This window comes from Orussus abietinus, unplaced genomic scaffold (assembly GCF_000612105.2).
Source record: "Orussus abietinus isolate OABI.00-Male unplaced genomic scaffold, Oabi_2.0 scaffold32, whole genome shotgun sequence".
Taxonomy (NCBI): domain Eukaryota; kingdom Metazoa; phylum Arthropoda; class Insecta; order Hymenoptera; family Orussidae; genus Orussus; species Orussus abietinus.
In genome coordinates, this window is record NW_019394330.1 from 775,152 (window position 1) to 801,134 (window position 25,983).

General features: G+C 43.6%; 2 protein-coding genes across 3 annotated transcripts; one reads left to right on the forward strand and one right to left on the reverse strand.

Moving 5' to 3' along the window:
- Positions 1 to 564: 564 nt before the first annotated feature.
- Positions 565 to 7,987, reverse strand: LOC105703848. Of its 2 annotated transcripts, none has more exons than XM_023431801.1 (2): positions 7,306 to 7,987; positions 565 to 1,601 (listed from the first exon to the last, which is right to left on the reverse strand). In XM_023431801.1, the coding sequence occupies exons 1-2, from the start codon at positions 7,862 to 7,864 to the stop codon at positions 751 to 753; spliced, it is 1,410 nt and encodes a 469-aa protein (XP_023287569.1). In that variant the 5' UTR covers positions 7,865 to 7,987; the 3' UTR covers positions 565 to 750. The 2 variants fall into 2 exon arrangements, with proteins under 2 accessions (XP_023287569.1, XP_012287970.1); XM_012432547.2 differs by lacking the exon at positions 7,306 to 7,987 and adding an exon at positions 2,436 to 3,197.
- Positions 7,901 to 25,974, forward strand: LOC105703844. The gene is made up of 4 exons (XM_012432538.2): positions 7,901 to 10,800; positions 14,203 to 14,376; positions 21,475 to 21,658; positions 21,982 to 25,974. Exons 1-4 carry the CDS (start codon positions 8,023 to 8,025, stop codon positions 22,191 to 22,193), a joined length of 3,348 nt encoding a protein of 1,115 aa, XP_012287961.1. The 5' UTR covers positions 7,901 to 8,022; the 3' UTR covers positions 22,194 to 25,974.
- The last annotated feature ends 9 nt before the right edge of the window (positions 25,975 to 25,983 follow it).

Consider the following 25,983-nt stretch of genomic DNA (forward strand, 5'->3'; position numbering starts at 1 on the left):
CAGATATAAAAAGGAGTACCATTAAAATAAGCACTGGAGTACGTAATTGGAGGAACACGTTTACCTTTTCATTTTCGATTAACCGGTAACAAATCTGCGCTCAGTGTAGGCACTGCAATCAGCAATTAATTCAAGCTTCGAATATAGGTTTTAACCCACCAAACACCCTATGTTACGTATACAATTACATAACACTGGAATAACATGATATATAACGAATATTATTCCAACGATACATTAATATCATGTAACGTCGAATTATTACCGTCCGGGGAGTGCTATTTGCTATCATAAATGAATTATCTGTAAAATTGTATTTCAATTTCAAGGAATCTACCTGAAGGTCTTTTGAACATCGGTGACCAAGAACACCTGAAGAAACCAAGTAGCGCACTCTATCGAAAGATTGTAGTTACTACGTACCAACCGGTTTCGCCTGATCATGAGGCTTCAGTCGGGACTGTTCACGAATGAAATCAAAAGACAGTTTGTAAGATGGCGCCACTAGTTATTTTCTTCCACGATCGTTTAGAACCCAACTCTTAGAGGTGGCAAGTTCCAAACTTAGTACAAAACCGATTTATTAAAGTTTTTTTAAAAATAATATACACATTCATTTAAATATTGGTACTTCTGTTTACGAAGAAATATAATCTATACTAATCGTGACTGCAAACACGTGCTAACCATAGAAGGTGAACCGTCTAGGCATGGCATAAAACCAATTCATCACAAATAGTTCAGATGTAATCACTGCATGTTTAAGTGCAAATGCTGGGCTGAAGCAACAATTTGGCATTTTTGGAGCTCCATTTTCTGCTCTTTTAACTTTAAAAGCTTTTTTTGTACTTCTAGTTCGCTTTGGCGCATCGACATTTCCTCTTTATGCCTTCTTTCTTTGTTCCGTTCAGCAAGAGCAAAATTTTTTGTCATCTCTTCGAGAAACTTTTCAAATAGTATCGTCAAGGGCCCTTTATGATCTTGCACTTCATCTAATTTCCTGCCTGCAGAAACATCAGTTGCTAAACAAGCCAAAGGATCGTCATTCCCTCTATTCGATGCCGTGTTATTACTTTGTTCATCCGATGGTTTTGGCAAAATGATGGCAAATTTGGCAGAGCCACTGGGAGGTGGAAAATCACTTTCATCCAAGTACATATGTCTCTTTTTTTCATTAAATATTTCATCCAGTGCTCTCTTGTGCTCCCAATGTCCATAATGTCGCATTCTGCCCGGCTTTTTTAATCTCTCTCTAAATACAAGGTTCTTATACTTACGCTCCAAAACTCTCCACTTATTCTCGCACTTTTGAGGGCTGAAGTAAAATCCGAATTTCTGCATCTCTAAGGAAATCATCTCAAACATCTCACGCAGGCTCCGAATCTGCGTGGACTGCCCTACCATTGAGCGATATTTTTTGTACTGCGTAATAAGGCACGTCGTAGCTTTACTCGTCCATAAATTGAGTGCTCCGACATCTGCACTTGAAGGTATGGTATTAGTATTCTCAAAGCCAGGGAACCCATTTTCATTATCATCTTCGATGTAACATTGCATGGCTGGCTCCACTTTGATCTCCATCTGGGTTTCTAGTGTAGCTCCTAAAAAGTACACATGTACGTAAGAACTTTAATTAATTAACATAATTCTGCTACAAAAAGAATATTAACAAAAATCAGGTATAGAAACTGTGCTTACATTTAAAAGTGACTTAAGATTGATACTAATAAACCATGTATTAATATCAATATTTATACCAATAAACACTGTAAAATATACTGACATATTTCAAAATATTTCAACAATATTAAATCTCTATTGATAGCCAAATTTACTTTATCCTACAAATTCTAAAGAATACAAAATGATAACTACTCTTAAAATCTTATTAAGTTAAAACGAGTTCTTTAAAAAAAAAAAACACCAACGACCTTTAAATGTCTAACCTAACCAACTTAACCTAACCTAGTCACCGCACCGAACACAGGTGGCTGACTACCGAGTTTCAACCACCTCCATTTTCCATCATTTCAATGGGTAACCCGACCAAACGTGACCGAACTTGACCAAACTAGCCCGAAGTCGACAAAATTCGACGAAATTTAATTTTCACATTCAACGATTCAAAAGAAACTGCCAAGTGTTTTCAATTTCAGGCGAATCGGATGCGTAGAAATCCAGAGTCGTTACATGTAAAAACGCGGAAAACGCGTTCAGGGAAAAATGAGATAAAGGGATAAAATAAAAGAAAAGAGCGAAAAACAAGGAAAAAGAGGATCGAAGGGCAAGATTACAAGAAAAGAGAAGGAAAGCAAGGAAAACGGATGAAGCGCCAGTGCGCGATCGGGCCTCGGCCCGCTGCTCGCGGTGATCCGTGCACGACTTGGCGGAACAGCCAAAAACGGAGCTCGGCTGTGCTCGGCGATTTTCCTTACCATTCACCTTCTTGTTCTCCGCCATTTGCAGTGGCCGACGTTACACGGGGCCTGGTTCCGTCGCGAGCGACGCCCGATGAGTGCCGATCGCGGCCACCGCTTGCTCGCGGGGGGCCGAAAAATCGAAGAGAACTAGTTCCAAACCGGTTCCCTACGGAACTGGTTCCGTACGCATCGAGAACCGGCGGCCATCTTGGCTAAGCTCGGACCGGACGGACCGGCGAATCCCCGATGCCCCTCCGCACGGTCCGGGACGTGTCCGAGCCGGTCCGCGTCGGCGCCACGACGCTTGCGTCGGTAAATCAGCTCGCGGCGTTGCCGGCTTTGGCCGTTTCCGCCGTGCTTGAACGCGTTTAGAACCCGTCGGCATGCTGGGGTGAAACAGGACCACGTTTGAATCCATTTTAGTGCCCAATGCGTACTAACTTCTACACTACCCACCAACGCCCTATGTTACAATTACATAACACAGGAATACCATGGCATATAACGAACGTTATTCAGAAGATACATTAGTATCATACCAATTTCAATAAAGTTTATTCTGTCGAAAGTAGAGCTCGTCACAGATATTTGACGCTTGGTTCGATGCTCTCTGAAAATGCGGCACTGCTTTCCCACTATCTCCGGCCAATGGAATACTCGAATACGAATATGCCGGACGATAAATTCTAAATCGCCTGTTCAAGTTTCTTACGATTTCTAGTGCTCGGCTCGTGAAGCCGGTTAATGCGGCGTCGAAAGATTTTCATTTAATGTCCCCTTTCCATACATCTAACGCACATAATGATTACCTTCAAGTCCGGGGACTTTCCAGTCATTTGTTGGACGACCAATACGTATAGAAGTCACCTCTAGTATTTGGAATCTTCTTCATCGTGTTCTGACTTTCTTGTATAAATATTGAAATTAGACCGTCCATTCGTAATTTATACTTCGACGATCTACCGATAAGCGTGCAATCGGATAATCGAAGCGAACGATCATAGGGCGAGAGTCGATTTCTATCTGCGAGAAATTATCCATCGATAAAGATGATTTCTCTAGTGCCATTCCGCAAACCACGGAACGCTTCAGCGATTCCCCCCACAAGCTATTGTTGGGAAGCTAAAAGCTAATGAAAACGGTTGCCAACGGGACAACATAGTTACCAACGCGGTGTTACAACTTTTAGCATGGCAAATTAACCATTACGCTAATTAAAATGTTTGCTGTATCCCGGAATCCAGCGGACGCCATATGAACGAATCACTGCACGAGTCCCTTTCTTTTCCTTGAAAATGTCAGTTTTTAGAAAGCTTAATAACAACTTAGTCGTACGTCAGAGTAGGTGTCACAGTACACGTCGATGGGATTCAGTGAAATCTGCACCTGTATATAAATCCGTAAATATTCCCTGAAACGATCAGCTTTGAAGGAAAACGTGTCATTGACACATTGGACATGTACCGAGATAAGATGAGTCCGCATTGCACGTTGCAAAATCCACAAGATGTTATGTGATAAGTGGATTAGATTACGAATTCGTGCATCCTCTACGAAACAACCAGCTTTAGAAAATAAATCGTTATGGTTGATAATATCTTAGTACAATGTGTCCTTGCCGTAGCTGCGAAAATTGTAGGTGAACGATTGCAAGTATTCCTTCAAGAGTTGCTTCTAAAAGGATTTAAAAGGAAACGTATCTTTGAGAAATGTGTAACGATCCTACATTTGATCAAATGTCAGAATAGAAAGTGTCCACGTTACTCGTTATAGAGTTCTGCGAGACACTTACATATAAGTGAGTTCCTTTACAAGTCGTTGTTACGCGAGTGCGGTGATGTTATGTACGAGGGCGATTTCAATAGAGTCCGGTCAGCGGTTCACTTTCCCTCGATCGTTCGGATGGTCACCGTTCCCGTCACGCAGCTATTTCAACGCTTGTTACAGGTTCCTGGACTCGTAGAAAACGCGAATGTACCTATAATACTTCGATTCCTGGCGATGGAGTGCAATATACCCAAAACTTTCATCGATTTATTCATATCTGTCATATGTCGTTTGTTTGCCATTTTATTCAACATCCGACATTTCGATGCAGCGGTACAATTTATATCATCCGATGACACGAATCAATTTCGAATATCGAAACTCTGTGACTCGTGCATTCCATAACTTGGAATTTTTAATTAAATCTTTTTTACTCAATTTGCAATGAAATTTCATCCAACATCTTGGATTTTTCGCAGGCTCTCGGCAATATGCAGCAGCGCGCAGCTGCGCATGTGCATGAGTGCACGTATTACGCACGTACGTGGACGTAATAAATTCCCGTAATGTATGGACGTAATGCGGACATATATGCGTACATGCACGCATGAGTCGCGCCTAGCTACGTGCATGAATTACGTTTATGGACGAACTGGAAATGTGAGGGGCTGGTAGCGAGAGGCGATCGACTGTGGCTAATTTCATCGTGACAGTTCAGCTAGTTACGCAGTTATTATCACTTTCATATCACCTGAAAGACATTTAGAATGAGCTGAAAGGAGGTGTAGTCATTTTGCCGGATCTTTAGAAAGTAATTAAGATTCAGGAAATAAATACTAGACTCTCCGAAGAAGAATCGTTTCTCTTAGGAGAAAATTAAATGTTCCGTTAATGGTAGTATTCCAACATCGAATCCAATAAACATGCTCGAGGTACCTGGATGATAACACTATGTCATTAGACCAATGTACGGACGTAATCTAAAGTACTTCGTTATCGCTTTTTTGTTGACGGTACCGCACCTCTCAGCCAAGTGAGGATATCGTTTGCTAACGGAACGGCGCAATATCGTCAGACTAATTGTAAGAAAAGGATGAAGGTATTGCCCGGAAGAGCACTACGATATTACCGAGTCTATACCTACATGTCTCTTCGTTAAATCATTTGTCTCGTTTAGTCCTTTTAGTTTATTTGTACATCAAGTGGAGATTTTAATAATGATATATATATATAATGATAATTCCTAGGTGATCGCGAGTCACGTGTCAAAGTTTCAGACGGTTCGATACAATACCCTTTGAAAAAAGTGTTTTATTCGAATCGACTGATTTGAGGGGGGTTTCACTTCACCTTATGACTGCCTACACGAGGAACTCGAGAATCGTGTTCGAGGAGGAAAGTGAAAGGGTAGGAGGAGCGAGGGCCGCAGCCCGGAGGAACGAAAAAAATGGAAGAGGCATCGGACACCCGGAGAGCGGCATTCCCCTCTGATTTACGCGAGCACTCTCGCCTAAAACTGGGCAGTTTTCGTCGGAACTTCTTAATGGCTGCCCTGCTTCAAATGAAGCCATTCTCTTCGAATACTGAGAGCATTCTAAAAAAACATCGCAATTTAAAAAAGGCTTACTAAATCCCCCGTTTTATAATCTCAACAGGGAATCTTGACACGTTGTGACAAAGAATCATTAATATTCTCTAAACGTCAATACCCAAAAAGCAACATTTACCCTGGTTTACGTAGACAATCTGTAAGATGGGCCATTTTAATAGGATTTTTTACTTCTAACCGAGAGCCACGAAGCTCTTTTTCTCAAACGCTGAAAAAAAGCCTTTTTCAGGCTATACTCCCCCTCCGTGGCTCAAAGATCTCGTAGATGAGTTTCCCCTGGAAGTTCTTATTCCTGGCGAACCTGGAGAACGGGGAAAAACCGACCGGAAGCGGGCAAAACTGAACGTTCGGTCTGCGCGGAAGCGAGCCATTTCATAAACCGGGATGTCACGACCCAGTAAAGAGATAACGACACCCACGCGTGGACGTTGTCAGCGCTTACGTATGTTTATGTTACGCTCGTCTCACGTGTCGAGCAATACGAGGAAGCCGTTCTGCAACTGCTCTGCATTCCGCGTTTTGGGTCATCGTTCGTTCCGATTCCTAGATCTTCGCTGCATGCGGGGACTTTCTTTCCTCGAATTACAAACGGATTAGACTCCTGTCGCCATTTTGTTCCTCGTTTTATTACGAGTTGTACCGGTACCGAGGGCGCTCGTCCACGAGAAGGGTACGAGGCTTAACTTAGCTTGTAATAATTGAAGTCCTAAGCAAAACGTGTGATTTGAATATTTTTGAACCGTTTTGTATATCTATATAAGAGAAATATTTTGTGCCGCTAGGGAAGTAACTTCGTTTCTCAAAAAAGTCGTAAGACTAGGAAGTTAAGAGACAGATTCAATATTCCGGGATTTTCACGTAGCTTTTTCCCATCTACTGCTTCCCTTTACTTCCCCGTAATCAAATATTGCACAAAAGCTGCAAAAATCTTTACTTCCCCGTAATTCTATGAATTAGGGAACGGCAATAGATTATGGTTAAGCGTGCCGTGTTTCATGGTCCAAGAGCGTAACATTAATCGACACTGTTAACCGACTACTAATTACAGCTTCCGATCGGTCTCGGCCGCGGTTTTGCCGATTAGGGTTTAGCTATTGCGCTTTTTACGGTTTAAAGAAATTCACAGATTATCGAGGAAAAGCTAAACTTCCGCGTAGCAAAGATACTTTCCGGGGTAATTGCAAAACCCTGGGAAATAATTTCGAGAAGGCGTTGCGAATGCTCGTAGCAGTTCACGTGAACGGCACTTAAATCTCATTTCTCGAGCTACTTGGGCGAGATTTTAATTTCAAGAATCTTGTACTTCAGACTCATCCGGAGCGGGTTTGCATTCAAAATTCTTTCGACCTAACCCTATTTAATATCAAATTTCTAATTACATTCGTTATTTTCTATTTAAAAAGAGAAGGGCGTAATGTACTTTGCGCATGCGTATAAAATAAGGGACGTATTAAACGTCGCAATATACACGTAGAAAATCACGTATAGTACTTGACGTATCATACTTACCCAACCCTGAGCGAAATCCCCGTTCCTCGATAAACCGGAGGTGCGCGGGTGTCGCGGCGGGCGTCGCGGCAGTTGGCGGTAGTTGGCGGTAGTTGCGCTCCCCGGGTCTGCTACGCGGTCGGCCGCAGTCGACCGCTCGGCGGGTGCTCGATCCAACTCGGGTGACGTCAGGGTGTCGGCTCGGCGCTGGAGGGGGCGCCGCCGGTTGATACGTGCGCACGCGCGCGCTCCGGCCCAGTCGAGCGATCCCCCGGCGAGCGCGCGTCTCTCTCGGGCGAGCGTGTCGCGAGCGTGTCGCGCGCGAGGGTTTACCACGGGGCAACGCGGCGAGCGAACGCCGGGAGAGAGACGATCGGGCAGGTGTGTCCCGTCCGATTAGGCCGTGCGCGTTTCGGACGAGAGCTCGACGATCCGCGTCCGGGGCGATCCCTGGAGTTCGCTCGGCCGATCGATCGCCATAAACCGACGGGCGGAGCGTCGCGAGAGAAAAGGGACGTCGTCCGCATCGTGGGAGGCGATCGGGGGCCCCGAAGAGGGAGCGGGAGCGGAAGAGTGGCATCGGTCTCACGGGGTGTCGGGGAAAGAGTGAGAGAAAGGGAGGGAAAGAAAGAGATGCGGCCGCATCCGTGAGTCGCCTCTGCCGAACGGTGAGTCTCGCGAGTCTAGGACGGCGAGCTCGGGTGGTTCGTTGGGAGCCGAGCAGGTGCGCGGAGAAAGATGGCTTCGGGCACAGAGAACGGCACCGTGCCGCAGTGGAAGCGGGACCTGATCCAGCGGCGCAGACAGCAGAGCAAGGTGCTCGCGAGTAACGGGGCGAGCGTTAAGTTGTGCTCGGCAGTGATCGGCTTAACGGGGACGGCGGATCCGGCCGACCCGTCGCTCGCCACGCGCTCGATATCGGGGATTTCTGGAATTCCAGTAACCCAGGATCGCTGTACCGGGAGCGGAAACGGGGACGCCGACGGCGGCGGGGCGCTGAGAACGCGCGACAACGCCGCCTGTACGGCCATCTTAAAGGGCGCGCGTGGCGCCACCTCCACGGCCCCTGTCGGAAACGCGCCACCCGTCGCGGAGAGCGTGGCGCTTCGGTCTTCAGTCGCGTACAACATGCGTCTCGAGGCGGATGCGTCGCTTTGTTCCGACTCAGAGGATGCTCTGAGTGGCGTCAACGGAGCCGAGGAGACGGATAAAAAGAACGAGACCGGAATGGACGGGACGGCAAGTAAAAGGGTGCTCGGCAAGCTGGACGGTGACGTGCTGACCGTCGAAAATGGTCGCACGTCACGGGGCGCTAGCAAGCGGGAATGTAACTCGCCGGTTGTGGAGAGGATTAACAATCAAGTTGGAAATGGAGGCACCTGGGAGAAGGACGTTGTCAAAATCGGTGAGGACTGTGAGAGCGACAGCTCTGAGGAACTTCAATACGGTCCCGGTATCGTTAATAAACTCAAAAGCAAGTATCTTAACCTCACTCTCCGTGAGACGAACAGAAGTCGCGCGTCCGTTCAGAGATTTAGGAGGGCGGCGAGTTTGGAGGACTTGTTGGACAGGGAGGATGAAAGTGAGGAAAAGTCCTGCAGGAAATACGTTAAAAGAAACATCGGAGGGGTTTGCGGCAAAGCGGAGAGGTACCGGAACACTGCCAGGGGCAATGAGTCCATGAAAAGGGCGAGGAGCGTCGAAACCCTTTTGAGATATAACATCGTAAACGACGATGGAAGGCTGCCCGTGGTAAGTGCGACGAGACAAGAACCCGTCAACGATCACATAGTCTTGATAGATAGATCCTCGGTGAAGATCGAGAGTCGTCTCGGGGACTCCGAGAGGCCGAAACCGCTTAATAAGCCGAAGAGGATCAAGCCAGTGTTGGCAGAAACGGAGAGGCCACCCCCGGATCTAGTCAAGACCACGATGCGCATCTTTGAATGTTCTGCTAAGAAGTTGAAACCCAAGGGTGAAGTCGCCGCTAAAGTAGCCACCTTCAAAACCATTAACGATACCTTTAAAGCTCAGAATCAGAAGAAAATTGTTCCCAAGCCCCCGCTACAGCCAAAACCTTTTATAAATGGAACCGCAAAGACCCCTGGGTCACCCAAGAAAATTGTGTCTCAGAAATCCACTGCCGAAATGATCGAGAGGCAGCTGAACCAGGACGAATATCGTAACGACGGTGTTATTACGGATCCAATTGTTCAGTCCGTGTCGTCGGTAGTTAGCAAATTTCAGCAGATTGAAAAGGCGTTGTCTCCTTCTCCCTCTCCAGAACCATCTTACAAGTTAAGATTTTCACCGGCTCCAAGTCCTGAACCGTCTATCAATAAGCGAAAAAACTCTTTGGAGATGAGCGTGAAATCTCCTCCGTCAACACCGGTATCAAACTCTCCACGTGTTTCGCCACCTCGAGTTCCGTCTCCAGGTTCACCGAAGAAGGAATGCATTTTTAGACAGAGTTCCAGCCCAATTTCAAAATTATCACCATCTAGCCCAAATAAGGAAAACCTTCGACAGTTTTCCTCGTCAGAATCGACGAAACCAACTTCGAACGAAGTCGAAGAGGAGGTCCTTAAAGTCAGTGGTGACGGTTCTAAGTTACTTTCGCAAGAGATCCCGAAGAGCCCCGATGGAGATTGCAAAGATCGAATCGATTCTCCGCTTCCCACTACAAGTACGACAAACGACGTAGAAGAAGAGGTCATAGATGGACCAAGGACTATTTCCAAGTTGGCTTTAGATAACATCGGTAAGGCTGGCACCACTTTCCAATTTAGCTTTAACAACGAACCAACTACCGGTAAGAGCTACTTGCCAGGAGTCATGCAGAATGGTCAGCAGAGTGCCCGAGAACCAACGACAAACGACAGTATTGTGAGTGTCGAAACGTCTTTGGAAGCAAAAAACAAACTTCCGCTAGGGACTTCCAGCGTGGAGGCAGCGAATACAGAATGCACTGAATCGGTTTCCAGGTTACAATCGAGATCGGAGCCTGAAAAGAGTGGAAGGGCGTCGAAGGACAGGAGAGAGGATTCGACGAGTCCACCCTTGGAGAGAAAACCTATCGGGGCTATTTCCAGTCTTGGGCTTGTTCGAACCACGACAACGACTGCCTATCCTCAGGGCAACGAATCGAAAACTATAAGATGCCAGAAGTCCGAATCGTCCTCTCCGCCGCAGAAACAAATTGGCATTATCCGCCCCTTGGTGTCGACCAAGACTCAACTTCCACAGCAAAATTTGAGCAATCGAGAACTTGAAAAAAACCTGATAAATCGTGTCAAGAGCATAGAACAACCGACGAAAGTAGTGGTGAGCCTGAAGAGTGCCGACGAAATCCAACCTGTTAAAAAGTCAGGATCGAGTAGTGGAGGACTGTGGGACACGAAACCCTGGAACCAACAGAACAACACGATGGTCTTCAACTTCAGCAACCGTAAAGACGTTCCGGACTACATTGAGAACGATGGTCTGATCATACGGAGAAAGCAAGAAAAGCCAAAGGTAAGTTCTTTCCGCTCATTTAAAAGTCATTTCTTTTTCGAGACATTTCATTGTCTTCTCACTTTCGTCGCCACCTTGGACAGAGTTGAGAGACCTGGAAGGAGCGGCGTGCGCGGACTTTTTAATGTACATTTGATATTCAAAACACGCCGTCGTGTTTAAAGAAACATCCGTACACGCTACGGGGACGATTGTTTTGCTTCGATATCTTACACCTCCCTCGCCTATCTCTTGCTACACAACACAACCGAGTACAACAATTAGTCCTCCTTCCTGAGGAAACGATCCTGCGTCGCTGCTCTCATTTTACTCGACTATTTTTAACCCATTCAATTGTAGTCGATACAAACCATCATTAGCATTCGTTATCGTATCGTATTCTTTATTAATGGAAGGAACTATACGCGAAACTTTGTCGGTAAATCCACTCGGTTAAAGATTGGTCGTCGTAAATTCATCTGCTTTGAATAGTCGAATAACATCGTTAACGTTAATCACGAGTCTGGTACTTTCTAAGATGTACGGCACCAGAGTCGAGGACTATGACGCGTGTCTGGGAAAAATCGGGTCGCGTGCTCGATTGTGGGAAAAATTGGGACACTTAAATCTGTTATAAACGTCAATGTGTTTGTTCACTAATTTGGTGCTTAACCGTTTGTTTTGGCTATAAACCTCTTTTGTAAAATCCTAGTTTCTTTTTTGGAGTTGTGTCTGCCTATGAACAGGGTTGGCATAAATCCGCTTTTCTTACAAAAAGCTCAGCCCAACAATGGTTTTGATAATACCAATGACAAAGTTCACGTTCCTCGCGATAACAAGGGCTTATGCCATCATGAGCATAATTTAATTTATTTAACCTTTTTATTGGGTGATGTTTCAAGCAAGGAACTATTCATGTGTTGAAATGTGTTGAAATAGATCAGAATCAATTGAATGTCCCTGGAATTCTCTCCGGAATCGCCTAAAATCATTCGAAGTCAATTTAAAATCGATAGGAATCCTTTTAAGTTTGCGATCGGTCCGAAGTCACTCTGAAATCACTGGCAATCAACTCAATGTTAATAAGAAAAACCATAGCGCAATATCGAGAAGGCAATGAAAAATGATTGGTATTCAATCTGTTGGGATTTCGCGGAAACTCGGGACCAGAGGCAAATTGAACGGTGTTCGGTTTCCGGTTCAGTTCCCGCGGTTCGCGGTCCGAGACTCCGGAACGCGGAATTTCGCGTCGCTCCAGTCTCGAGAAAGTGTTCCTCCTCTCTCCTCTCGAATCGGCGGGACCGACCGTTGTCCGGGATCGATCGGAAGGAGATCGACTTCCGCGCCGAGCGAAACGAGGCCGGCTCGTAAATTAACCTAAAGTCAGACTAGAATCTAGGATTTTAATCGGAATGGGAAATGAAAGAAATTAAGAAACTCGGTAGAGTTTCGCGCAAAATATATACATATATAGGGAGGGGCGAAACCCCGACTTGGTCATTATCCGCGATGTTTAGCCTGGCGCGTCAAACTGGACAATGAATGTCGTTTTCTGAACTTCTTGAATGAGTAGTGTCATTGAGATTGAACTATTTTTTTGCGTTTTTTTAAGCTATGATCGAAACCGATCGATACATTTAATACAGAGATATGCAATTGCTGATATTTCACTTCGCTTGCGTGGCTTGACATTTTTCCGTCGACCGCTTTCGTAAAAAATATCGCTGAAGGTTCATATCGATATGTGCAATGCTTCGGGTACAAAATTGTCATCCAATGAAGTAAAAAACATTCGTCTTTATCTCGCACATTTTTGCCAATGTATGTATTATTATTGGAGCGGATTATTGAAACGGTATGCCCACGTTCGCGTTTAATGGTAGGGATGTCGCGACGGAAACCGTAATCGAGATTCCGCTGCGGGGAAATCGCGGCGATCCGCCCGGAGAACAAAATCTCGCTCGGGCCATCTCGATTGGCGATACTTTCTCGTTTTCGTGGGGTAATCGCGGACTCGCTGGGAAAGGAGAGGAGTGCGAGTGACCGATCGATAGGGCATCCAATTTCGATTAGTTAAGGCCTGTCGAAACCGGAACGAATCTACCGCAATCAGGAATACCTGACTGAAACGTGCCTGAAACCGAAACTCGAGGATTCTTGCTCCCGACGATGTTACGTCAAAGCGAGGAGACTCATCGCCAAAACCGCTAGGACGTTCTCTTCGCAAACAATGCAATAAGATAAAAACAAATACGTAGAATTGGTCAAAAAATTATGTGCTCTTCGAATATCATATCCCTAAATTTAAATCTCCGTATTGTCCGTAGTGTAAATATTAAGCACAGCTGTCCGTTACCCTAGTCAGCTGTTGCCACGGGACAAACCCGTGACTGGGAAGTAATCCGTTGCACGTACGGGCTTATATAGCCCGCTATTATCGAAACCTTGAAAAATGTACTCTAGGTTAAGTTCATGACTGCGTTAGAGTCGTACGGAAGCGTTGCCGTTGCGTAAGGACAGATCACTTCTGAAAAGGTCGCTAGTGAACGCCGGGAATAATATCGCGGCGCTCGAATGGTAAACTGTGGCGAGAGTCTCGTGCAAACGGCAATGAACTTGTGGAACGAGGTCCGTGACTCCATGAGAAACTCCCATGTCGTTTTTTTCCTCCATTATTCCGTCCAGTTGGTATCACCGGCCGTGGACCTTGAACCCTACGGTCGGGCCTCGACGCGCGATGCGACTGCTGCCCGTGCGCGCGCATTACCAACTGCCCCGCGCATCGGCGCGCGCATTACCGACTGTCCCGCGCATCGACGCGCGCATGTACTCGACGACCGATGCACCTGCAGGTGCGACTCGAATGCGCCTCGCGTAAGTGTATATATATTCCAACGCACACCCGTGTCTCCTATAAATCGGCCATGTAGAGTATGGCCCGGTCAACTTAGCCGACCGCGGTCAGTGAAATGCTAGACCGTGAATCACGCTCTCCGTTTGTTTAAACAGAGTAGGCGGAAATGGATGACGTGTATTGTAACAGAATCGCGGTTTACGAGTCACGCTCTTGGCAAGCCTATGCCCGCGTTATATCGTCTCGGAATAGTTGTCGGTTTAACGCTAAACCTCCCGACGATTTATATCCCCAATATCGATATCATTTGCGTTCTAACTTATCTTGATACTTTCATATCTCGTATTAGGGCTTATGGTTTGGACTAAGTTAAAAAACTTTTTACGAAAATCCAAATTTTCTAAGTGTCGGGATAGTTCCTAGGTGCTCACCAGTCATGTCAAGGTTTCGGACGGTTCTATCCATCGCCCTTAAAAATAAAGTGTCTTGTTCGTAAATCGTTACTTATGTAGTTTCGAAATTAGGATAATAGGAACAGAGGTTTTGATGAATCGAAACTTTTGTTACAGGTCGGCGAAGGAGGCATCATCGTCCTCGATGCTACCTTGGACGCCTCGACCACGGATGAGGAAGAGTGGGAAATGACCGAGAGGCCGCCATCTCCTTGCGACGTCTCGTTCCTTAATGATAATGTCCTCATCAACGGCAAGAGCAACCTCTCCAAACAGCCGCGTAATCACAAGGTAAGATTTTTCGTCGACGAATTTGCGCAAAATCCATTTCTGTTTGGAACGATGCATCGCGTCTTCGAACACGATGCAGTTAATTCGGAGAAATCTTCGCTCGCGTCTTTTTACCAAATCGAAAATTCGACGCGTCACGGCACCGAGGATGATTTAAGGCAACATTAACCGGCGACTATTTCTCGACCGTGGGAACGTTTCGCAGCTTTCTCGCACTCGAGTGCCAGAAAGCATGCACTCTCGGCGCAAGTATTCACGCGAATCTGCATCCGAAGTGAATTCCTTTTTTTATCTCGAACCTCCCAACGTACATTACAGCATCCGTCCGACTTTTTAAGAGTCCGAAGTTTCTCTAAAAGGAGATTGGAATTTTTATACGATCCTTCTTTCAGTTTTCTTTTCCTCGTTCTCCCACCTTCTCTCTCCACCCTCTCCACATGCGTGTACGTTTCTCCCCATGTGTCACCTATGTATGTGAATCTGTATAAATTTTTATCTTCGGTATCCTTGCACTGGGCAAGGTGTAAGTTGATTTACGGGACAAATATACAGGGTGAGTCTCGTGAAAGATCCAAAATTGATAGGATGAATTTGCTGGGATGGCACGACCATTTGGCCAATCAGAAGAGTAATCTTACGGGTACAAATTCAGAAGGAATGTTCAATTACACGTTTGACAGTTCAGGACGACGCGTGTGAATATGGGGAGGGGGTTGTGTGTATATAAACATTATATAAATTAAATTCAATATAAACCTATATCTCGGAAATGGGAATCCGCGTATCGAACATCGCATATTTACAGGTATCGAAAGGGTTGATTTATATCGAAATCAATTAAATTGGATTCCTATGATCTTTTAGACGAAACGAACGAGATACGTGTCAGCGTGTGGTATTTTCTTCTTCTTTTTTTTTTTTACTTAGAATATTTCATAAAACAGTTTCATCAAGATCTTCGGACCGTGAACAAAATCACCGTAATCTCTTGGCATCGAGGCACTCTCGGCGAGCAATATATACCTATTTCTCCTCTCTTAAAGTGTAAAGTGGAATATTTATTCAAATTGAAGGAAGAAGAGAGGAATGCCAGGTCACGCCCAGTGCTCTTCGAGTCGAACGTGAGGATTTTCTCACGCATCTGTAAAAGTGAATTTCATTAATAATCTTAATGTCCGAGACCAATTTTGTATATGAGATTCATTGCGCAAAATTATGTTCACTTGATATTAACTTGCCTTCGTTTGGGTTCCAATACAGACGATTCTTACAGAGTCAATTTTACTGGAGCCATGAAATTTCTTTAGCGAGCAACATTTAGACTGTCGCGAGTAATTAATTTCGCCGAGAAGTGAAATTTTTCTCTCAATGAAGCCCTTAGGAGAAAATAACGCTCTTGCGAGCAAAAATATGTATGTCTCGAAGTTGGCGAGTCGATCGTCGATTCAGCATCCGGCCCGCGAATATTCCGCGAAATGCCACAGCTGGATTTGCATAATTTTCCTCCCGTGGAAACGCGACCGACTTTACGGTCGCGACGACGAAGCGTTTCGACCAAGCGAGAAAATTACAACCTCGATCGTGAGCTCTCGGGGAAAAATGACCATCGACTCGATCCTGCACTTTATCTCCCGGAAGGATTTATTATATATTTCGAGGGTGATGCCTGAGAATAAATCCGCCCACGGCCAACAATAAGTGCGGCGATTTCCTGCTCTCGAACGATCGACCCGATATCCCTCGAGATGTCGAGGCGATAAATAGCACGTTTTAAAGGGAGATTATGAATCGGCGAGAGTCTTTTAAAGGCATCTTTGGAAAGTGCGCGTTTTCCTATACGGGATAAAATCGTTAGGAAAGGTTGACCGTACTTGGGTGATAGCGTGAGGTTAACGCGGAGGAAGGATTTTTCAAAATGCGGAGTGCATAATGATTTCTCGCAATTTCCCTTTAAAATGGGACGTTTAACGTGATCGCGGGAATTCTTGTCGCGGAGCCTGAGAGAAGTGCAAATTTAAGGTAAAAAGGAACGTAAGAGAAAGCCGACCGTAGTTATGGAAGATATCGCGAGGCAAAAAGGAAGGAATTTTTGAAAAATCGATCGCGCCACTGAACTTTCACGCAATTACTTCTGCCGAAGCGTTGACGGACAACATTGTAACGGATAATTGCATTTTACGATCCACTTTGGCCCAGAATGATCAGCGGTTTCTCCTCGCGGCCAGGATTCTCTAAGAGAGAACGAAAGGAGCAGAAGTTCAACGACTCGATATCTTATCTCTGGATGGTAAAAATGGAAGAAAAGAAATCAATCGAATTTAGAATAATTACTAAACGGCAAGTTTGTAAGATTTTTTTTTTTTTTCCCAATGAACGGTCGACGAGCCCTACTGAACTTACTTTCCCATTGGGGTAATTATCACTATGGTGACACTTTAGAGCACCATGTTTATGAAATGCTGTTTACATGAATTTTTATTGCATTCGTTCGAAGATTACGTGTCATTTACACTTTTTATTATAAGACAAACGTAACTAATTAATTAGGGGTGGCTCATCACCCCTCAGTAGGGGTGGGAGGTCGACATACCACTATTCTGTCGTCATAAAATAATTGACGGTTAAAATTTCTTAAGAGCTGATATGAGTTTCTCAATTTTTATCATTTTCATGTCATCGTTTTTCTTGCGACATTCCTAAAGCCTCGTAGGCAGGAATAACGACCTGTTTTCAGACCACCAAGGGAAAACAATTGAAAACGAACGGACTGTACGAGCCGTGGGGTTTTGTAATCAAGGAAACTCCGGGTATTGGAAAGGGAGTCAGAAAAAGAGCGGGGAGTCTAATAACGATAGGTCAAGGATGAAGGACTGAAAGATCGGGAAAGGCCGTGCACCCTCCTCGCTCGATTTGCTCCAGGATCTCGACAGGATGTGCCCTGGGTGCGTGGAAATCTCTGGCATTCGCTGGAAGCGGTTGCAGAAAGAATAATGAACCGTGGGTAGCGTAAAACCCTGAGATACGGGAGGTTCTGCCCACTGCGCAGGGAGAACGCTATCAAAGAAGCGATTCCGAGCTTGCTAGCTATAAAATTCGTTCCGTTCGAGATATCGGGACAATAAACGACAAATTCTGATCCTTTCCAGTCTAATTCCTTTTCCATCGGCAGGCCTACCAAAACGACAGATGGAAGGATGCCATTTAGTACAATGCTCGGTATAATTCTACGCAGATGTCAATATAAAAGCGAACGTCGACAACGTAGGTGTTTAGAAAAATCTTTTTCACCTACGTCGATCAAGTTCCTCGGCGAGTTTCATTTCACCTTAAAGAAATTCATAACGCTACTCGGTTACTTGGGGTTATCGACGTTGCTGTTTATAATAGCATCCGGGAATAAATTAGAAACATCGACGTTTTCATTTAGTTTCGCTAAATTCGTCGCTATCTCGGTAAGCGCGCGCGGATTCCCGTAAACGTCGTGGTACCTTAGTTTATGGTTCTTGGAGCGATTAGCACGATTAAGCGACATTAGGCGTGATTAAGAGGCAATGGCGAGGCCGCGTTTTCTGATCCGGACAATTATTGTTAGTCCCGTTGGGTTCCACGAACGTATATCGGGGATTCGTATGTCGTTGGGCAATTACAAGGGGAATCGTAAAGGAGCATTGTTTTCGCGATGTCGGGGTTTTGTATTACACCAAAGAACCTTACGTCACAAGTCTCGTGCTGAGTCGACTTGGATGCGCGACCTAGCTCTTGAATTCGGTCACGAGCTACTTTCGTGCAAGAATGCAAAAATCATTAAAAATAATTTTAAGAAATGCGATCCGTGGAACAGCATATCCCCGTTGAAGAAAGAAATTGCACAGCCGGCCGAATTACGAGCCTTGGGTATAGTTATTGGGGCCCCGGGGATCTTACATAAGGACGGTCGTATATAATTACGAGGAATATAAGCCTTTATCGATTGCAAAAATAATTTCGTTGATAGACAGCGGGCTAATAACGCTTTTTTGTCATTTAAACGGAACTTTGCGTAAGGTTTCGTAAACTATAAGGCTCCGCCGTCTCACGTTTGTGAAATTTAGAATTTAAGAGCAGCACTTTTGATTTCTTTATTACAGGAGTAATTATGTTACCTAACGAGTACTTACCATAATTCCACACAGGTACGGGAAAACCCGTCATTTTCTCATGCGGGCTCGAAATTGAACTTTTACTGGGTGGATTTATCGATATTATCATTTCTTTTCCATATATATCGGAGAAGTCAAATATTTCATGAAAGACTGACCTGATGAATTGTGCGTTTACTGTACCATTCGGGGAGATAATCGATGTTGATGGAATCGGCCATCGATGCTTAACCCATGGTATAAGATTTTAGCGCGAACCTCCACTTAGTTTCCTTAGAACATCCCCATATAAAGTATAAACCAATTGGTACGAGGTTAACTGACGAGTCCCCGTTATTTCCTTCGCCTTGTGACTTGTTCGTCACGGTGGCGCCACTCGGACGCCATTTGGTTGGAAATTTGCCCGGAAAAATGCCGAGACCTCGAGATGACGCGACGGAGCGAATTTTTCACACGAGAACCGACGTCGAGACATAACGGGTATCGATGTTTAAGTTGATATGAAAGGCGCTGAGAAATTTATTCAAGGTCGATAAATTAAAATTCATCTGTACCCTTTTTGGTGGTAACGCCATTTTGAATACTCAAGTGGTAACATAAGCTGGGGCGTCCCGTTCCCGATATTTTTATTTATTTTCAAGTCTTTTACAGTCTACGTTGAGAATTATACGAACCGAAGGGTTCTATTTGTCATTTCGGTAAGGTAATGACGAAGAGATCGATGTGAAACTGTCGCAATCCCGTGAATTCATTATTCTAACGACTGTTTAGGATCACCGTCGCCATCGATGAGTTTTGGTATCTGTATAGGCGATTTTGAAAATGGTTGAAGCACTAAATTAGAGCATGCAAATGGAATTTAATGACTGTAACGTTCTATATTCATGCTAATGTCATTATCGCTATTGCATGCTTGTTAATATATTTTCAAGAAGCTTTAAAGGGTGGAGAACATAAAGTTTACATTTAATCCATTCGTTGTTTTTTTACGCTTTTAAAAATCTTATTTTATTTCCGTGGGTGTGCTAGCTTTACATGAAGCGGAAACCGTTATCAAAAAAGGTCTGCTAACCCTTATTCGAGGAAGCACTAAATTCTCCGTAGCGGCACCAAGTTAGCACCTAATTAGAGTCACGTAATGCCGCAATAAATAATACAAATTTCGAAAGTGGTTATGGTACCGTAACAGAAAAAGGTATAGTGCAACCTTCGTATTTCTGCCCAAAATGGTATCTCCGAGGTACTGACACACTTTGCAGGGAATTCTTGAACCAGACCCGGTTCTTTAGGAATTTCCGGTTTGCCGGCTCCAATGAAAACTGTATGATATGACCTGAAAATGGATTCTCCACGCTGGCAACAAAAGTTGTAATAATTTATAATTATTTTCGTCTTCCTAAAGTACTACTTCTCAGAAGTTATTCCGGGCTGTCCACGTTTTTGCAGATTCAAAATCGGCGCCTTGCAAAATGGCCGCTGTATAAGCGTTCGCTCTCCGCTCAACGTTTCTTTCTCTAATTTTTATCGCCTCCGAAGTGCTTACTCATTGGCGAACGAGGTCGCGTTGTTTTCAACATCAATGAGGCACATGTTTGACGTTTGCGCCACGGTTTTCCACGTGCAAGCCTAGAAAACCGCTTTTTACGGGTAGTTACCCAATCTCGGTTAACCTGTTACTCCCGGTACATCGTTCTTCTCATGCTGTCGGCTGTCGAACGGTAGGAATTTACCTTACCGCGGTTTTTAACCTTACAATCGGTCATCATAGGTGCCTTAAGGTGAAGTGAAACACGGCGAGGAACTTGATATCGATGCAAAAATTTGCTCGGTTATTTGTTATCATTACCGAGAGAAACATCAGATAGAATCTTGGTTTACTTCTCTGGCAGTCGAACTCGTTGCGCTGTAAAGGGTTAGAAGGGCTCGTGGCTTGTCCTTTTTAACGATTCTTGTCTTGGTAACGCAGAGAGAACGGTAGATACATTTAATTAACCACCGCAAGCAGTGGAGCTCTACCTGAAATAATCGTCGGTACTGTTAGCATCGCGGCTGTCGTTCCAGCTTAAGGCGAAGTGAAACACGTCGAGGAACTGATCGACGTCCGTAAAAAAGTTTTTTCTAAATACCTACATTGCCGATGTTCGTTTTTATATCGACAGCTGTGTCGAATTATATTGAGTATTGTACTAAATGGCATACTCCATCTGTCGTTTTCGTACAATAATTATAAAGAAATCGAAGTAAATGGGTTAATTTCCATGTCAACCAAATTTTCACTCCGAGACTTCATATTACCATCGTTTTAGCATAGCACAGTTAAAAACCTGTTTAGGCTTACCCATGGTAGGTTTGGTGTTAACATAATGTTGACCCTGACAGGACATGGGCACTTAGAGTTGAACGGCACGCGTTCGACTAAGCTCGCTAGGAAGCGTCACTACCAAAAAACCAACAACTGTGACCAGTTACTGTTATACGGAGTCATGTACCGTACCGCTCCTGGTCCCTCCATCTTTTTCACTTCCGCTGCCCTCGACTTCTTTAACCTCTTATGAAATAATTACAAAATTATAATCGGACCATTAACGTTCGGCCACCTTCGTTCTCTAAAGCGCTTCCGTCGTTACACCGTAAAGTAAAGAGTCCCCAAACTTTCTCTAGTCGGAAGTACTGTTCTTTGAATCACGAAGACAAGAACCACTGAAAACGATCTATATACCGAATCGCTTTTTATACGACGAATATCTCTTCGACTTTCCATTTCTTCGATATAATATACGCATTTTTTCTAATGTCCTAGGTATAGAACTATTTTAGAGTTAAGGTGATACAAAAGAGTCAGACTATATGTACCTGAGAAGTTATATTCGACCGTTTATATGCTTTTAAATGTATTTCATTGTATTTGTCCTTTTAATGACTGCGAAATTATCAACGAAACAATGTTTAATGGTTGTAGTATCGAATTCAATTCGACGACACGGCCACGAGCACCTTCGAGTACCCCAGCGAGGCGTCCATGCTCGAGGGCGAGACCAGCAGCGTAGATGGCGACACTTCCGGTTCCGGCGAACAGTCCGCAGCAATCAGCGCCAACAAGCCCTCCGTCGCCAGTCCCACGACGAGCATGACCTCCCTTCTCGGTTAGATTTTCGCCGTAATTGGCAGTATTAAACTGAATTAATATATTTATATATTTTCTTGATAGATTTTACATCACAAGTTATTTTAAACTTCATACAAAACCACGTTTTTCTATGTAACTCGTATAAGACTCGTATCCATTGATGTTATTAAGGTGATATGAAAGTGCCATATATACATACCAAAATGTCAAGATATTTATAAAACTTTTCTCCAAATTGGGTGCACCGAATCATTCGTACGAGATTATGGAGGGCTAAGGAAGAACGCGATGTTCGTGAAGTTTCATTTTTCGAAAAAAAATTTGTATACATTTTTTTAGGTGGAGGAGGTCTCGCGAACTTCACACCCAGCAAGGTAGACCTGGCGTCGGAAGGATTTGAACTCGGAGTTACTAGAGCTGTGGTTTCCACGTCGACTGTGACTCCTTCGACGACATCTCAACCCGATAGTCTCACCGAGGTGGATTATTTAAAGCCTGCCCAAGACGCGGGAGCGTGGGGTTCCGAGACCACGACGGATCTTCTGTTTTAATAAAAACTCCAGAATCCGAGGTTCTCATTTTTCACGAAGATATATTCTACGTCGAACGATCTACTAGGCGTCCCCGATCGAAGACACCAGAAAATGCACGAAAATCCCTCGTGGAAGCGTTTGCACCGGTGAGACATTGCAGATTCTTCAAAATGAATTAAAAAACGGCCGCGTGTCCGTTTAACCTTCCTCAAGAAGAAAAGCGAGATGCAGCCGAAGGACAAATGCTCTCGTCGACATCCTCGACCTCATCCAGAGAGTCTCGTCGACGAGGATTTTCTAAAATTCTCCTTCGGAACTCCAGAATTCGACATCGGAAGGTTAACGAGGATACAAAATTCAAGGACCAGCCTCGTTATCCTTCGACCAAAGACACCAGAAAGGCATTCTAAAATGCTTACAGGAAGCGTTTGCACCGGTGAGACGTCGTACGTCCTTCAAAATGAAGAAGAGAGCGGCAATGTGTCCGTTAAACGAGTATTTTTACGAGAAGCGAAGTCCTGCCGCGGAACTATAATAATGCTCATCTTTGCGCAATCACGGCCGATTCTCGCGAGCTGTTTCGTCCTCGCGAGTCGTCGTTAAGGCGGCAGACGACCAGTTTTTCGTAGTCTTTCTAACATTAAGGGTTTGTCAAGAAAATGATCGAATTTCCGAATCGAGGTGTGCCACAAACGAAGGCATTCGTTAGCTCATTAAGCGAAGGCGAAGGTGGACGTATTCCTGTTCGACGCATGCGTTCGCATTGTAGACGGATATTTCACGCAAAAGCAGAGAAATTGATCATGGAGTGTGCACGATATTAACGAGTAGTCGGAACGTAATGGTCGATTGTACGTGTGCGTCTGCGAGCCAGGATATGTGTACGTGACATGTAATATTCTAATATATACCGGATGTTTCATTTAAGTTGACACAACGACATAGCTCGAAAACCATTTAGAAAAATGCGTATTAAATAAAATCTTTATGGTTTTGAGGGAGAAAAATGATGGCGATAATTACTTGATATGGCGGTGGTTTTCAAAATAATTCATAGTTAACTTCAGCTTTTTACATTGGAACCAATGTCTTTTACATCACAGTAATTTTATATCACACTGAAATTATTCAAATTTTATTTGCAACGTTTTCTTGCTTTAATGCATGGTTATAGAGATATATCGTCGCTTCAATTTAAACAAAACATCCTGTATATATAAGACAATGTAAGGGCTTGCATTCGGCGTAAAGTAATATCGAATTCTGTGACCGAATGAAAAACATTCACAATGTTGACGGAATATTTCCCAAGGAAATTTCCGTATTCTTGTGATCCGACTAATCCGTCAGATGTGCACGTAACTTGATAAGCTGGATATCCGTTTACCCAAGTAGTTGGATATTTAGTCTTCTCAGTAAGGATAAAAGCAGGACCTTGTCGAACAGCGATGCAACTATCTCCGCGTGGAAGGTAAAACAGTATCATTCCAAGTATATGCATTTACTTTGTATTTCTACGCTGTATCAAGCGAGTAAACAAATGTCCTTTATATACGATGAATTTATCGAGAACTGCCAAATACGAGATCATATTCTCGAGCGATCTTCGACGCGAATAAGTCCAACGATCGTTCTTCCGTCACTGTACAGACGAGACGAGCGCATATCACACTTTTGGAGAGCTTTTAGTGGATAATGGGAGATCGAGAGGAGGGAACTGAATAACGTTTAGAATTCTTTTGAAATTACTTTAATAAGCCAAGCCGCAAATGTTTAAGCTACCAGCTGACGGCCGGTATCTTACACAAGGATTTCTGTTTTGGGGGAATTGCGATTTTAAATCGTATCGATAACAGGAAACTAGTAGAGGTATATAAACTCGGAGATGAGCGGGGAGATGTTTCACGCCATTGTTTGAAAGAGAGGCATAGCCCTCTGGCGCCCTCTACGCCCTTTACACATTCTATCGATACTGTGCTGTATTTGAAACATTTGAAACCTTCTTTACTGATAGAGAACATTTCTCTCCTTTGAAAGCAGTTCCACCGCGTTAGGGAGCCGTATCCCACTTTCGACAATGGCGTGAAACATCTCTGATAAACTCAAATTTTGATCAGTAAAGGTTTTGCCAAAGTAGAGCGTTAAGTCTACTTAGTGTACTTATTGCAACGGTGTACATGATATCACTTTCTCGATCGGTAGAAATTGTAAGAATTGTAAATTGAGATAACTGCGCATTCCGCATCACGGAGTGGAGGTAGTTCAGTCACCACGTGGTTCCATCACCGAATATTACCAGTAATTGTTATTGCACCCTATTGTTGGTTCTCGATTGTTCTCATTTCTTTTGGCGCAGGTGTAGGAGTTTTCGTATAACTTTTGTTCGTACTCTATTCGGTGGTTTCTTATCATTAGACGAGGCCCTTTAAAGTGATTTTAGGAATCAATAAATTCCCTAAAGAAAAAATTAATAAAAAAAAAAAAGAAACGGTCAAATTGAACGCGCAGGAGGCCCAATTTACTGAATGTAACATTTAATTTTAAGCGAACTACATCGTGTATATATTAAATTATTGTTGGTCTTGAAAAGGAAATGATTTGCGCAATCAAAAATAATTGAAGCGTTTCCGATTCTGCGTGATTCACTCTTTTCGCGCACTTCGTGTTTCTTTTTCGTTTAGGAAGTAAAGGCAGGTCCCTCGGATGTTAAAACCTTATTTCCCGTGTTTCGTGTTAGCTATTAATGAGTTTGTTATACTTCGAAAGACCACCTAGGACAAATCTTTCTAGAAAATGTAGTTGCTACATATACAATGAATAAAGATATTAATTTTGTATACTCTGCAAAAATTCAAAGTGCTCGATTCATTCCAAAAGTAAATTCAGAAATTAATATAATAAATAATCATTAATATACTGATTTCTGTGGATTATCAAATTTATACATTTCAAGCTGCAAGCATATTGTACATTGTAAAGAAAATCTGATTTAGACTTAACGAACTCTCACTCGGCTAGTTAATCGTCTCGTCTCATCGATGTTAAAATTTCCTTAGGGTAGTCTTTCGAAATGTATGACTGTTTTGACATGCGATTACAGCAGAAGTGAATATGCAAAAGTAATTTATCAAAAAGTTGAATGCCATTTGAATGAATAAATTCAATCCGTAATGAATAATTTAATGGAGGGTTCGATTGCTCAGAAGCATTACTGTGTCCCTATAAGACTTACGTGTTTGTATTTAAATACCGTGCCGGTTCGCTGAGCGTAGTCGGTAGGCCATTGTCATGGCATCAGCATTTTACATTGTGATATTTTCATTAGTTTTTGGAGCATTTAAAAGATATACTTCCAAGCCCATATAGAATGGTGATATATGGAGGAATCACTTTTTTCTTGCCACGTCAGTTCCATCCTGCGAGATGATTACACGGAGCAGAAAGAAGATTAGTGTTTACACATTCCAAAATTCAGTGAAGCGTCTGAATCTTTATTTCTTTCAAAAGACAAAATAATTCTTTACGTCTCCTTGCTTTAACTTGCAAAGCTCCGTAGTATATCTGTAAATTATTATTGTACAGTATGGAGGAGACTGGACTTTTTGTAGTCCCTAATGCATTTGCAGTTTACCAAGTAAATAATGAAGAGAAAGGAAATAGTATTACTTTAAGGTTACAAATAATACTTGAAGCTTGAATTCATATTATTACCTTGTAGGACATACTTACCTTTTAGAAGTATCATGTGATGTATCATTTGTGTGTTACGAAATACTGAAGTAATAAAAGCGGATAATAATAAGGTGGA